The sequence below is a fragment of the Anopheles funestus genome, chromosome 3RL (assembly GCF_943734845.2).
Source record: "Anopheles funestus chromosome 3RL, idAnoFuneDA-416_04, whole genome shotgun sequence".
Lineage (NCBI taxonomy): Eukaryota > Metazoa > Arthropoda > Insecta > Diptera > Culicidae > Anopheles > Anopheles funestus.
The window spans coordinates 81,945,590-81,958,236 of record NC_064599.1 but is presented as its reverse complement, the minus strand read 5'-3'; the positions used below and the strand labels follow the sequence as shown (position 1 = coordinate 81,958,236).

The following is a 12,647-nucleotide window of genomic DNA, read 5'->3' as shown; positions in this document are numbered from 1 at the left end:
TAAGGGGTACCCCTTGCCATTTTTTTGAGAAATTTGGCAAAAAAATTTAAATTGATTTATTTTAATGCCAATTGGTTGCAATGACTTTCTTTTCACTCAAATAATGCTTAAAATTAAAAAAAGAGTAAAAAATCTGAAAAAATTTAAAAAAATATAAAAATTTGAAAATTTCATAAGGATCATTTTTGCACCAAATTTTGCCTATAACTCGGTCGGTATCCAACGGATCGCCAATCTTTAACCTGTGGTCGATAGATGGCAACAATGGCTACATTTTCTTCTTGGACGGCCATGCCCTCAGATGTCTGTGCCAGAAGTTATTTGAGGAACCAAGTTCCTTACCCTGTTTGAGAAAATGTAAAATTTTCCTCATTTTTGCACCAAATTTTGCCTATAACTCGGTCGGTATCCAACGGATCGCCAATCTTTAACCTGTGGTCGATAGATGGCAACAATGGCTAGATTTTCTTCTTGGACGGCCTTGCCCTCAGATGTCTGTGCCAGAAGTTATTCGAGGAACCAAGTTCCTTACCCTGTTTGAGAAAATGTAAAATTTTCCTCATTTTTGCACCAACTTTTGCCTATAACTCGGTCGGTATCCAACGGATCGCCAATCTTTAACCTGTGGTCGATAGATGGCAACAATGGCTACATTTTCTTCTTGGACGGCCATGCCCTCAGATGTCTGTGCCAGAAGTTATTCGAGGAACCAAGTTCCTTACCCTGTTTGAGAAAATGTAAAATTTTCTTCATTTTTGAGTAATTTAGCAAAATTGAAAAATGTGGTATATTTTAATGCGAATTTTGTTGCAATAAGTTTCTTTTCACTTAAATAGTGCTTTAAATTAAAAAAAGAGTAAAAAATCAGAAAAAAAATTTTAAAAAATTTTCAACTCGAAAATTTCATAAGGGGTACCCCTTGCCATTTTTTTGAGAAATTTGGCAAAAAAATTTAAATTGATTTATTTTAATGCCAATTGGTTGCAATGACTTTCTTTTCACTCAAATAATGCTTAAAATTAAAAAAAGAGTAAAAAATCTGAAAAAATTGAAAAAAATATAAAAGTTTGAAAATTTCATAAGGCACATTTTTGCACCAAATTTTGCCTATAACTCGGTCGGTATCCAACGGATCACCAATCTTTAACCTTTGGTCGATAGATGGCAATAATGGCTACAATTTATTCTTGGACGGCCTTGCCCTCAGATGTCTGTGCCAGAAGTTATTCGAGGAACCAAGTTCCTTACCCTGTTTGAGAAAATATAAAATTTTCCTCATTTTTGCACCAACTTTTGCCTATAACGCGGTCGGTATCCAACGGATCGCCAATCTTTAACCTGTGGTCGATAGATGGCAACAATGGCTACATTTTCTTCTTGGACGGCCATGCCCTCAGATGTCTGTGCCAGAAGTTATTCGAGGAACCAAGTTCCTTACCCTGTTTGAGAAAATGTAAAATTTTCCTCATTTTTGAGTAATTTAGCAAAATTGAAAAATGTGGTATATTTTAATGCGAATTTTGTTGCAATAAGTTTCTTTTCACTTAAATAGTGCTTTAAATTAAAAAAAGAGTAAAAAATCAGAAAAAAAATTTTAAAAAATTTTCAACTCGAAAATTTCATAAGGGGTACCCCTTGCCATTTTTTTGAGAAATTTGGCAAAAAAATTTAAATTGATTTATTTTAATGCCAATTGGTTGCAATGACTTTCTTTTCACTCAAATAATGCTTAAAATTAAAAAAAGAGTAAAAAATCTGAAAAAATTTAAAAAAATATAAAAATTTGAAAATTTCATAAGGATCATTTTTGCACCAAATTTTGCCTATAACTCGGTCGGTATCCAACGGATCGCCAATCTTTAACCTGTGGTCGATAGATGGCAACAATGGCTACATTTTCTTCTTGTACGGCCATGCCCTCAGATGTCTGTGCCAGAAGTTATTTGAGGAACCAAGTTCCTTACCCTGTTTGAGAAAATGTAAAATTTTCCTCATTTTTGCACCAACTTTTGCCTATAACTCGGTCGGTATCCAACGGATCGCCAATCTTTAACCTGTGGTCGATAGATGGCAACAATGGCTAGATTTTCTTCTTGGACGGCCTTGCCCTCAGATGTCTGTGCCAGAAGTTATTCGAGGAACCAAGTTCCTTACCCTGTTTGAGAAAATGTAAAATTTTCCTCATTTTTGCACCAACTTTTGCCTATAACTCGGTCGGTATCCAACGGATCGCCAATCTTTAACCTGTGGTCGATAGATGGCAACAATGGCTACATTTTCTTCTTGGACGGCCATGCCCTCAGATGTCTGTGCCAGAAGTTATTCGAGGAACCAAGTTCCTTACCCTGTTTGAGAAAATATAAAATTTTCTTCATTTTTGAGTAATTTAGCAAAATTGAAAAATGTGGTATATTTTAATGCGAATTTTGTTGCAATAAGTTTCTTTTCACTTAAATAGTGCTTTAAATTAAAAAAAGAGTAAAAAATCAGAAAAAAAATTTTAAAAAATTTTCAACTCGAAAATTTCATAAGGGGTACCCCTTGCCATTTTTTTGAGAAATTTGGCAAAAAAATTTAAATTGATTTATTTTAATGCCAATTGGTTGCAATGACTTTCTTTTCACTCAAATAATGCTTAAAATTAAAAAAAGAGTAAAAAATCTGAAAAAATTGAAAAAAATATAAAAGTTTGAAAATTTCATAAGGCACATTTTTGCACCAAATTTTGCCTATAACTCGGTCGGTATCCAACGGATCACCAATCTTTAACCTGTGGTCGATAGATGGCAACAATGGCTACAATTTCTTCTTGAACGGCCTTGCCCTCAGATGTCTGTGCCAGAAGTTATTTGAGGAACCAAGTTCCTTACCCTGTTTGAGAAAATATAAAATTTTCCTCATTTTTGCACCAACTTTTGCCTATAACGCGGTCGGTATCCAACCGATCGCCAATCTTCAACCTGTGGTCGATAGATGGCACCAAGGGCTACATTTTCTTCTTGGACGGCCATGCCCTCAGATGTCTGTGCCAGAAGTTATTCGAGGAACCAAGTTCCTTACCCTGTTTGAGAAAATGTAAAATTTTCCTCATTTTTGCACCAACTTTTGCCTATAACTCGGTCGGTATCCAACGGATCGCCAATCTTTAACCTGTGGTCGATAGATGGCAACAATGGCTACATTTTCTTCTTGGACGGCCATGCCCTCAGATGTCTGTGCCAGAAGTTATTCGAGGAACCAAGATCCTTACCCTGTTTGAGAAAATGTAAAATTTTCTTCATTTTTGAGTAATTTAGCAAAATTGAAAAATGTGATATATTTTAATGCGAATTTTGTTGCAATAAGTTTCTTTTCACTTAAATAGTGCTTTAAATTAAAAAAAGAGTAAAAAATCAGAAAAAAAATTTTAAAAAATTTTCAACTCGAAAATTTCATAAGGGGTACCCCTTGCCATTTTTTTGAGAAATTTGGCAAAAAAATTTAAATTGATTTATTTTAATGCCAATTGGTTGCAATGACTTTCTTTTCACTCAAATAATGCTTAAAATTAAAAAAAGAGTAAAAAATCTGAAAAAATTGAAAAAAATATAAAAGTTTGAAAATTTCATAAGGCACATTTTTGCACCAAATTTTGCCTATAACTCGGTCGGTATCCAACGGATCACCAATCTTTAACCTGTGGTCGATAGATGGCAACAATGGCTACAATTTCTTCTTGAACGGCCTTGCCCTCAGATGTCTGTGCCAGAAGTTATTTGAGGAACCAAGTTCCTTACCCTGTTTGAGAAAATATAAAATTTTCCTCATTTTTGCACCAACTTTTGCCTATAACGCGGTCGGTATCCAACCGATCGCCAATCTTCAACCTGTGGTCGATAGATGGCACCAAGGGCTACATTTTCTTCTTGGACGGCCATGCCCTCAGATGTCTGTGCCAGAAGTTATTCGAGGAACCAAGTTCCTTACCCTGTTTGAGAAAATGTAAAATTTTCCTCATTTTTGCACCAACTTTTGCCTATAACTCGGTCGGTATCCAACGGATCGCCAATCTTTAACCTGTGGTCGATAGATGGCAACAATGGCTACATTTTCTTCTTGGACGGCCATGCCCTCAGATGTCTGTGCCAGAAGTTATTCGAGGAACCAAGTTCCTTACCCTGTTTGAGAAAATGTAAAATTTTCCTCATTTTTGAGTAATTTAGCAAAATTGAAAAATGTGGTATATTTTAATGCGAATTTTGTTGCAATAAGTTTCTTTTCACTTAAATAGTGCTTTAAATTAAAAAAAGAGTAAAAAATCAGAAAAAAAATTTTAAAAAATTTTCAACTCGAAAATTTCATAAGGGGTACCCCTTGCCATTTTTTTGAGAAATTTGGCAAAAAAATTTAAATTGATTTATTTTAATGCCAATTGGTTGCAATGACTTTCTTTTCACTCAAATAATGCTTAAAATTAAAAAAAGAGTAAAAAATCTGAAAAAATTTAAAAAAATATAAAAATTTGAAAATTTCATAAGGATCATTTTTGCACCAAATTTTGCCTATAACTCGGTCGGTATCCAACGGATCGCCAATCTTTAACCTGTGGTCGATAGATGGCAACAATGGCTACATTTTCTTCTTGGACGGCCATGCCCTCAGATGTCTGTGCCAGAAGTTATTTGAGGAACCAAGTTCCTTACCCTGTTTGAGAAAATGTAAAATTTTCCTCATTTTTGCACCAAATTTTGCCTATAACTCGGTCGGTATCCAACGGATCGCCAATCTTTAACCTGTGGTCGATAGATGGCAACAATGGCTAGATTTTCTTCTTGGACGGCCTTGCCCTCAGATGTCTGTGCCAGAAGTTATTCGAGGAACCAAGTTCCTTACCCTGTTTGAGAAAATGTAAAATTTTCCTCATTTTTGCACCAACTTTTGCCTATAACTCGGTCGGTATCCAACGGATCGCCAATCTTTAACCTGTGGTCGATAGATGGCAACAATGGCTACATTTTCTTCTTGGACGGCCATGCCCTCAGATGTCTGTGCCAGAAGTTATTCGAGGAACCAAGTTCCTTACCCTGTTTGAGAAAATGTAAAATTTTCTTCATTTTTGAGTAATTTAGCAAAATTGAAAAATGTGGTATATTTTAATGCGAATTTTGTTGCAATAAGTTTCTTTTCACTTAAATAGTGCTTTAAATTAAAAAAAGAGTAAAAAATCAGAAAAAAAATTTTAAAAAATTTTCAACTCGAAAATTTCATAAGGGGTACCCCTTGCCATTTTTTTGAGAAATTTGGCAAAAAAATTTAAATTGATTTATTTTAATGCCAATTGGTTGCAATGACTTTCTTTTCACTCAAATAATGCTTAAAATTAAAAAAAGAGTAAAAAATCTGAAAAAATTGAAAAAAATATAAAAGTTTGAAAATTTCATAAGGCACATTTTTGCACCAAATTTTGCCTATAACTCGGTCGGTATCCAACGGATCACCAATCTTTAACCTTTGGTCGATAGATGGCAATAATGGCTACAATTTATTCTTGGACGGCCTTGCCCTCAGATGTCTGTGCCAGAAGTTATTCGAGGAACCAAGTTCCTTACCCTGTTTGAGAAAATATAAAATTTTCCTCATTTTTGCACCAACTTTTGCCTATAACGCGGTCGGTATCCAACGGATCGCCAATCTTTAACCTGTGGTCGATAGATGGCAACAATGGCTACATTTTCTTCTTGGACGGCCATGCCCTCAGATGTCTGTGCCAGAAGTTATTCGAGGAACCAAGTTCCTTACCCTGTTTGAGAAAATGTAAAATTTTCCTCATTTTTGAGTAATTTAGCAAAATTGAAAAATGTGGTATATTTTAATGCGAATTTTGTTGCAATAAGTTTCTTTTCACTTAAATAGTGCTTTAAATTAAAAAAAGAGTAAAAAATCAGAAAAAAAATTTTAAAAAATTTTCAACTCGAAAATTTCATAAGGGGTACCCCTTGCCATTTTTTTGAGAAATTTGGCAAAAAAATTTAAATTGATTTATTTTAATGCCAATTGGTTGCAATGACTTTCTTTTCACTCAAATAATGCTTAAAATTAAAAAAAGAGTAAAAAATCTGAAAAAATTTAAAAAAATATAAAAATTTGAAAATTTCATAAGGATCATTTTTGCACCAAATTTTGCCTATAACTCGGTCGGTATCCAACGGATCGCCAATCTTTAACCTGTGGTCGATAGATGGCAACAATGGCTAGATTTTCTTCTTGGACGGCCTTGCCCTCAGATGTCTGTGCCAGAAGTTATTCGAGGAACCAAGTTCCTTACCCTGTTTGAGAAAATGTAAAATTTTCCTCATTTTTGCACCAACTTTTGCCTATAACTCGGTCGGTATCCAACGGATCGCCAATCTTTAACCTGTGGTCGATAGATGGCAACAATGGCTACATTTTCTTCTTGGACGGCCATGCCCTCAGATGTCTGTGCCAGAAGTTATTCGAGGAACCAAGTTCCTTACCCTGTTTGAGAAAATATAAAATTTTCTTCATTTTTGAGTAATTTAGCAAAATTGAAAAATGTGGTATATTTTAATGCGAATTTTGTTGCAATAAGTTTCTTTTCACTTAAATAGTGCTTTAAATTAAAAAAAGAGTAAAAAATCAGAAAAAAAATTTTAAAAAATTTTCAACTCGAAAATTTCATAAGGGGTACCCCTTGCCATTTTTTTGAGAAATTTGGCAAAAAAATTTAAATTGATTTATTTTAATGCCAATTGGTTGCAATGACTTTCTTTTCACTCAAATAATGCTTAAAATTAAAAAAAGAGTAAAAAATCTGAAAAAATTGAAAAAAATATAAAAGTTTGAAAATTTCATAAGGCACATTTTTGCACCAAATTTTGCCTATAACTCGGTCGGTATCCAACGGATCACCAATCTTTAACCTGTGGTCGATAGATGGCAACAATGGCTACAATTTCTTCTTGAACGGCCTTGCCCTCAGATGTCTGTGCCAGAAGTTATTTGAGGAACCAAGTTCCTTACCCTGTTTGAGAAAATATAAAATTTTCCTCATTTTTGCACCAACTTTTGCCTATAACGCGGTCGGTATCCAACCGATCGCCAATCTTCAACCTGTGGTCGATAGATGGCACCAAGGGCTACATTTTCTTCTTGGACGGCCATGCCCTCAGATGTCTGTGCCAGAAGTTATTCGAGGAACCAAGTTCCTTACCCTGTTTGAGAAAATGTAAAATTTTCCTCATTTTTGCACCAACTTTTGCCTATAACTCGGTCGGTATCCAACGGATCGCCAATCTTTAACCTGTGGTCGATAGATGGCAACAATGGCTACATTTTCTTCTTGGACGGCCATGCCCTCAGATGTCTGTGCCAGAAGTTATTCGAGGAACCAAGTTCCTTACCCTGTTTGAGAAAATGTAAAATTTTCTTCATTTTTGAGTAATTTAGCAAAATTGAAAAATGTGATATATTTTAATGCGAATTTTGTTGCAATAAGTTTCTTTTCACTTAAATAGTGCTTTAAATTAAAAAAAGAGTAAAAAATCAGAAAAAAAATTTTAAAAAATTTTCAACTCGAAAATTTCATAAGGGGTACCCCTTGCCATTTTTGTGAGAAATTTTGCAAAAAAATTTAAATTGATTTATTTTAATGCCAATTGGTTGCAATGAGTTTCTTTTCACTCAAATTATGCTTAAAATTAAAAAAAGAGTAAAAAATCTGAAAAAATTTAAAAAAATATAAAAATTTAAAAATTTCATAAGATTCATTTTTGCGTCAAATTTTGCCTATAACTCGGTCGGTATCCAACGGATCGCCAATCTTTAACCTGTGGTCGATAGATGGCAACAATGGCTACATTTTCTTCTTGAACGGCCTTGCCCTCAGATGTCTGTGCCAGAAGTTATTCGAGGAACCAAGTTCCTTACCCTGTTTGAGAAAATGTAAAATTTTCCTCATTTTTGAGTAATTTAGCAAAATTGAAAAATGTGGTATATTTGAATGGGAATTTGTTGCAATAAGTTTCTTTTCGCTTAAATAGTGCTTTAAATTAAAAAAAGAATAAAAAATCAGAATTTTTTTAAATAAGAATAGGGCCAGAAATGAATGATACACCAATAACATTTGCTTGCCAAGACACGGATATTGAAGAACAAGAAAATACAGTTGTAGCACCATCAGCAAAGATTAGCAAAAGTTCAAACACAGAAACCCTTACACTAAGCGAAACTACGTTGCGAAAATCTACGAGAATAAGAACTGCACCCATTAGATTTCGATAACTTGCATCAAGCATATGAAACGTGATTTAAGTGTAACATTATTAGGTAAGTTAGTTAATAAGTCAAGGTTCAATGGGAGGGGAGGAGCTGTCATATCTGTCAAAGTGCTAGTAGCGAATAAAAGTCAGTCGGAGAGCGAACTGGTAGCGAACGCACATTTTCGCGCAGAATCGTTGTAATATATTATTTCTTTCGCATTGTTAACCGTCCAGTAATGTTATATCAAATATGGTGATTCTATATTTTCATATTTTCCGCAGTTGGCTTAACGAACACAATTGCTTGCAGCGTTGTATATGCATTACGCCACATCTGTTTTTATCTATTGCAACTACCCCACTTGTCCAAAATCGACACAACCGCTTATCGACCAGCAATTCCTTCAGCTTTTTCTTTTTTTTTGTTTCTCTTTACAAACTTTTCTCAGTTACCCATATCAGACTATCCGGAATAATGATTATCATACCCCTTTTGTTAACCTAACTTGTTAAATGTTTCCTTTTTCATCATTTAAAGCACTTTCCAAATATTTGTAATCGCAAGAATTAATCAACAAAACATCTAAAATGGATCTAAACAAAATAATGTTTACAAAGTTTAATTGAACTATAAATTCATGCTTGGATAACTGAGACAAGTCTGCGCTTTGAGAGGAAATTTATAATAACTGGCTTGTTCGTATAGGTTTTACATTGCACATTGCGACAAAACTTGTTCACTCGAAATAATATCAACTGAATGAATAAGCTGACGGAAATATGCGCCCGTGACTACTGCTGACTAAGTATTAATAATAGTTACAATATTCGCAAGCCAATTAGCTGAACTGGTTTCCCATTTCGTATTCGCTATACACTAATAAATGATCATGATGCATGACAAAAACGTATGAATACATTTCTTTGATAGGAACTACACAGTAAGATCTAGACTGGGTTTCAATTGCACATTTTCGAAACGAAACATTTTGCCAAAAAAAAAACACATAACAAAGGCTAACAGAACAGGTATGTAACGTGAGTACAGGCGATGAACAATGATTCCAGTATTTTCCCCACCGATATTTGCTACCCAACCACAAGCAAACCTCCTGTATCTGCGTACGCTTACTTATCGCAAATGTCTCTTTAAAGCCAACGATTCAACGACAACTTTTGCGCCATGAGACAGTCTCTGATCACTATTTGGGTATTGGTTTAAACGCTTAAAATACAACGGATTATGGTAAGCAGTGGAGGTAAGTTCACAGACTTTTAGTAATGTTGTTGAATATTCTTTTCCCCCACCAGGTCTCGAGGTCGAATGGTTTGAAATCGACTAGCAGCGGGTTGGGTGGTTCATTATAATACACTGTCGATGTGCTTGATGTTGACGATACGGAGGATGTACTGCTGTTGGAAGATAGCGAGCAATTCGATCCTAAAAGGGCATGTATGATCATTAGAATCAGAACATTGGAGACCGTTTGTAAGCGTCTTACCCGTACTGTCAGGTGAACCAGGTACATCGTAAGGATTAGCTGCTACGACCATATTCCATGCTAAAAATAAATAAGTTCTAAATTAATATAACAATTTGTATATCCCGTCCTGCTAACAAAAGCACCACAATCACCATCCTACCAACCAATGTATCTACAAAGAATATATAAACATCAACAATGAACAACAATAAGCTATTCTTTTGCCAAAAATCCTTCACTTCATGAGTTCATATGCATTTCAATTTCATTAATATCAATCGACGTGTTGTTTACTTTGGCACATCGTAGGAATTGTTGAATAACTCAAACGTGGACTATCTAAAGGCTATCTGGATGGTGCTGGTAGGTTAGTTGGCTGGCCGCATATTATTGAATACGTACAATCATTGATGTATTTGATGAGCTCCTCATGCTGTGGGCTAACATTCTGTTCATATGATTGCTGCTGTTGCTGCTGCTGTGCCTTCAGATATTGTACTGCAGCAGATTTTGTGGACGCTTGAAATACGGGTCGAGGCACACTGCAACAGAAAAGAAAACGGACGTGTCAGACAAATAGATTGCATTTAGTGTTTGTCCAGACCCATACTCGCGCAAAGTAACATTAAATATTTATTTCGCAAGGCATATACCCTCCCTTCGGCCGATCGTATTCATCCGGAAGAAGAGAAAGTGTGGCATACAGGGAATTTGTTTGCGATGGGGTAAAAGCTCTCGGAATGCATAAAGGCCGAACCCTAGGTATAGTGCTACGTGAAAAGCTTTTCTTTATATTGACTCATTTTTTCACCCTTGTTTGTGTATCTCTGATTTACATTACAGGGCTCTGAGCATCAACTGTCATGGCGATAACACAATGCTATTTGTTCATCCCGAAATCAGGGTCTCGTTCCCATCCCCAAGCGAGTACAAACATCCCCAGGGAGTACAAACGCTAGCCAAATGAATCTGGATGATAAGACACGAAGATAAGTGGAAAAAGGTATGCATTTTAATTTTATATTTACTTAAAGCGTCACACAAGCTTGATAGCAGAGAACATGTAGAAAGTCAAAACTACACCACTCAATAGGGAGCGTACAATTTCCCGAGTACTCCATTGTTTTCCCCTTGAATAAGTGGTGCTCCTTTGCAATGCTACCAACAAACTACAGTGTGCTTACATGCACTTTGTTTAAGGATGTAAAAATACCTTGGGTGCAATCCAATACAACTTTGACCCTTATACAATACTGTGAATGATCATCAGGGCGATCATCATCACGCAGTCACCAATGGAAAGCGGGGCAAATCTCGATCATGATAATTGTAATAGTTTCTACTCTAAACATGACTCTTCAAAATGGGCCACCTTCGGGAGCCTTGTCAAACAAATCGATTTCATTCCATTTTAACCCATCAAGCCTCTTATCGCTTTGCTTATGCTTCCCGCATCATAAACAACCTCTTAAGATGTTGCCCTTAGTAACCACAGCAAGAAACAGCGGATTATTTTCCAGCGGATCGAATGGCTAAACCAAAGTGAGCAAGATATATTTCTAGAAAATACTGAGAACACCCAACACCGGACTAGCGCCGCAGACGTAAAAATAATCCTGTCAATCATTTTCCATGCTACCGTTTGTCTGCTTTGTCGCAGAAACGTTATGTAAAAACTAGCGCTCTGCTTAACTCACAACCACGTGACTGCCAGTCGGCTGCTGGGTGCAGCTTGGCAGGGGATGTTGAACATTTATCGCCCTTGCACACATTCTTGGTTTTGTTTTTATTCCTCGGTGAAACCGATTGCCGGCGTTCGTTCCAGCGACCCGTATGTAGAGACCCGTTTATGTAGAGAAAAATGAACCATTACCAAGCATGGAAACCACGTGTAGCGCCACAGTTTCACTTGCACAGTGAATAACCGATGCGCTACGCTGGTTCAACAAACATGTGAATTGAATTAACACCTTGAACTGTACGAAAGAGCATCAGTTCTGAAACTCTTCGGTTTACTGGCACTAAATGCATAGACGCAAATCGAAGTAACAAAAAAAAATCAGTATGCTGTTTCCGAGCATTACATAATTCTTGCTCTGAGCACACCGACAGAACACATTGCCGCAGACAGTTCTTGGTTCCAATGCATTTGTCCCACTGACGTTCTGCCTTCCATCAACCGTTCCACATTGCCCGGCAGTGGTTAGAGAGGGTTGTTATGTAAACTTTTGCGAATCTTTCACTCACCTGAATTCACTCGTAAATTCACATTCCTTCCGGCCCAGATCACGAAACAATTCGTATTTTTCGTAGTTTTGTGGTATTCCTGCAGTCACAAATGAGAAAGCACATCAAAATACGTCTTCCATTTACTAAAATCATGTTTCCGTTGCTTTTCGGCACCAGTTCTATTGCACAACATTGGCTCAGCTGTTTGGCTGCCGTTGAACTCGCGCACCGTTTCATCCCCTAAAAAACCTTACCTCGTCTAGTTTTTGCCACCAATTTACTAGGTCCTTTTGATACCGTATACATGATTTTCGTAGCTCGCGTTTATCACGTATAGACTTTTGCTAGCAAATTCAATTCAAACAAAAATCCCTCCACGAAAACAACCCTCTTTCTCGCATCGACCGAACGCGCCCAAGTGACAATTTCATGTGGGAATAATGTTGAGAGATTCTCTCTGCGTTTTGTCAAAAGCGACGAGCGCGCTGCCACCCCTAACAACCCAATCGCTACAATGTGCGGCAGCATAAAAAATAACCCAAGTAACTTTTATGATTCAACATTTTATTTTATGCAGAACATTTGAACAATGATTTCATTTTAAATTCAATTACAAGAACTATACTGAACTTTGCTTTATTGAATACCTTTTATAACACGTTTAGATACATTTCTG

General features: G+C 36.2%; 3 protein-coding genes across 13 annotated transcripts in view; 1 reads left to right on the top strand and 2 right to left on the bottom strand.

The window, feature by feature from the left end:
• Positions 1–12,647, bottom strand: part of LOC125771824 (uncharacterized) — a 225,059-nt gene that overhangs the window by 6,172 nt on the left and 206,240 nt on the right. The gene's annotated exons all lie outside the window — the stretch shown is intronic.
• Positions 1–12,647, top strand: part of LOC125771829 (splicing factor 3A subunit 2-like) — a 227,593-nt gene that overhangs the window by 11,938 nt on the left and 203,008 nt on the right. The gene's annotated exons all lie outside the window — the stretch shown is intronic.
• Positions 8,498–12,424, bottom strand: LOC125771836 (MAPK regulated corepressor interacting protein 2). The gene is made up of 5 exons (XM_049442919.1): positions 12,226–12,424; positions 11,990–12,068; positions 10,145–10,284; positions 9,761–9,820; positions 8,498–9,699 (listed from the first exon to the last, which is right to left on the bottom strand). Exons 1-5 carry the CDS (start codon positions 12,275–12,277, stop codon positions 9,524–9,526), a joined length of 507 nt encoding a protein of 168 aa, XP_049298876.1. The 5' UTR covers positions 12,278–12,424; the 3' UTR covers positions 8,498–9,523.

Bases quoted from the DNA above. Each gene is read 5' to 3' on its own strand.
- LOC125771836 (XM_049442919.1), bottom strand. From the start codon at position 12,277: ATGTATACGGTATCAAAAGGACCTAGTAAATTGGTGGCAAAAACTAGA. The intron at 12,069-12,225 runs GTAAGGTTTTTT...TTGTGACTGCAG, and splicing joins GGTGGCAAAAACTAGACGAG to GAATACCACAAAACTACGAA. The intron at 9,821-10,144 runs GTACGTATTCAA...ATTTATTTTTAG, and splicing joins CATCAAATACATCAATGATT to CATGGAATATGGTCGTAGCA.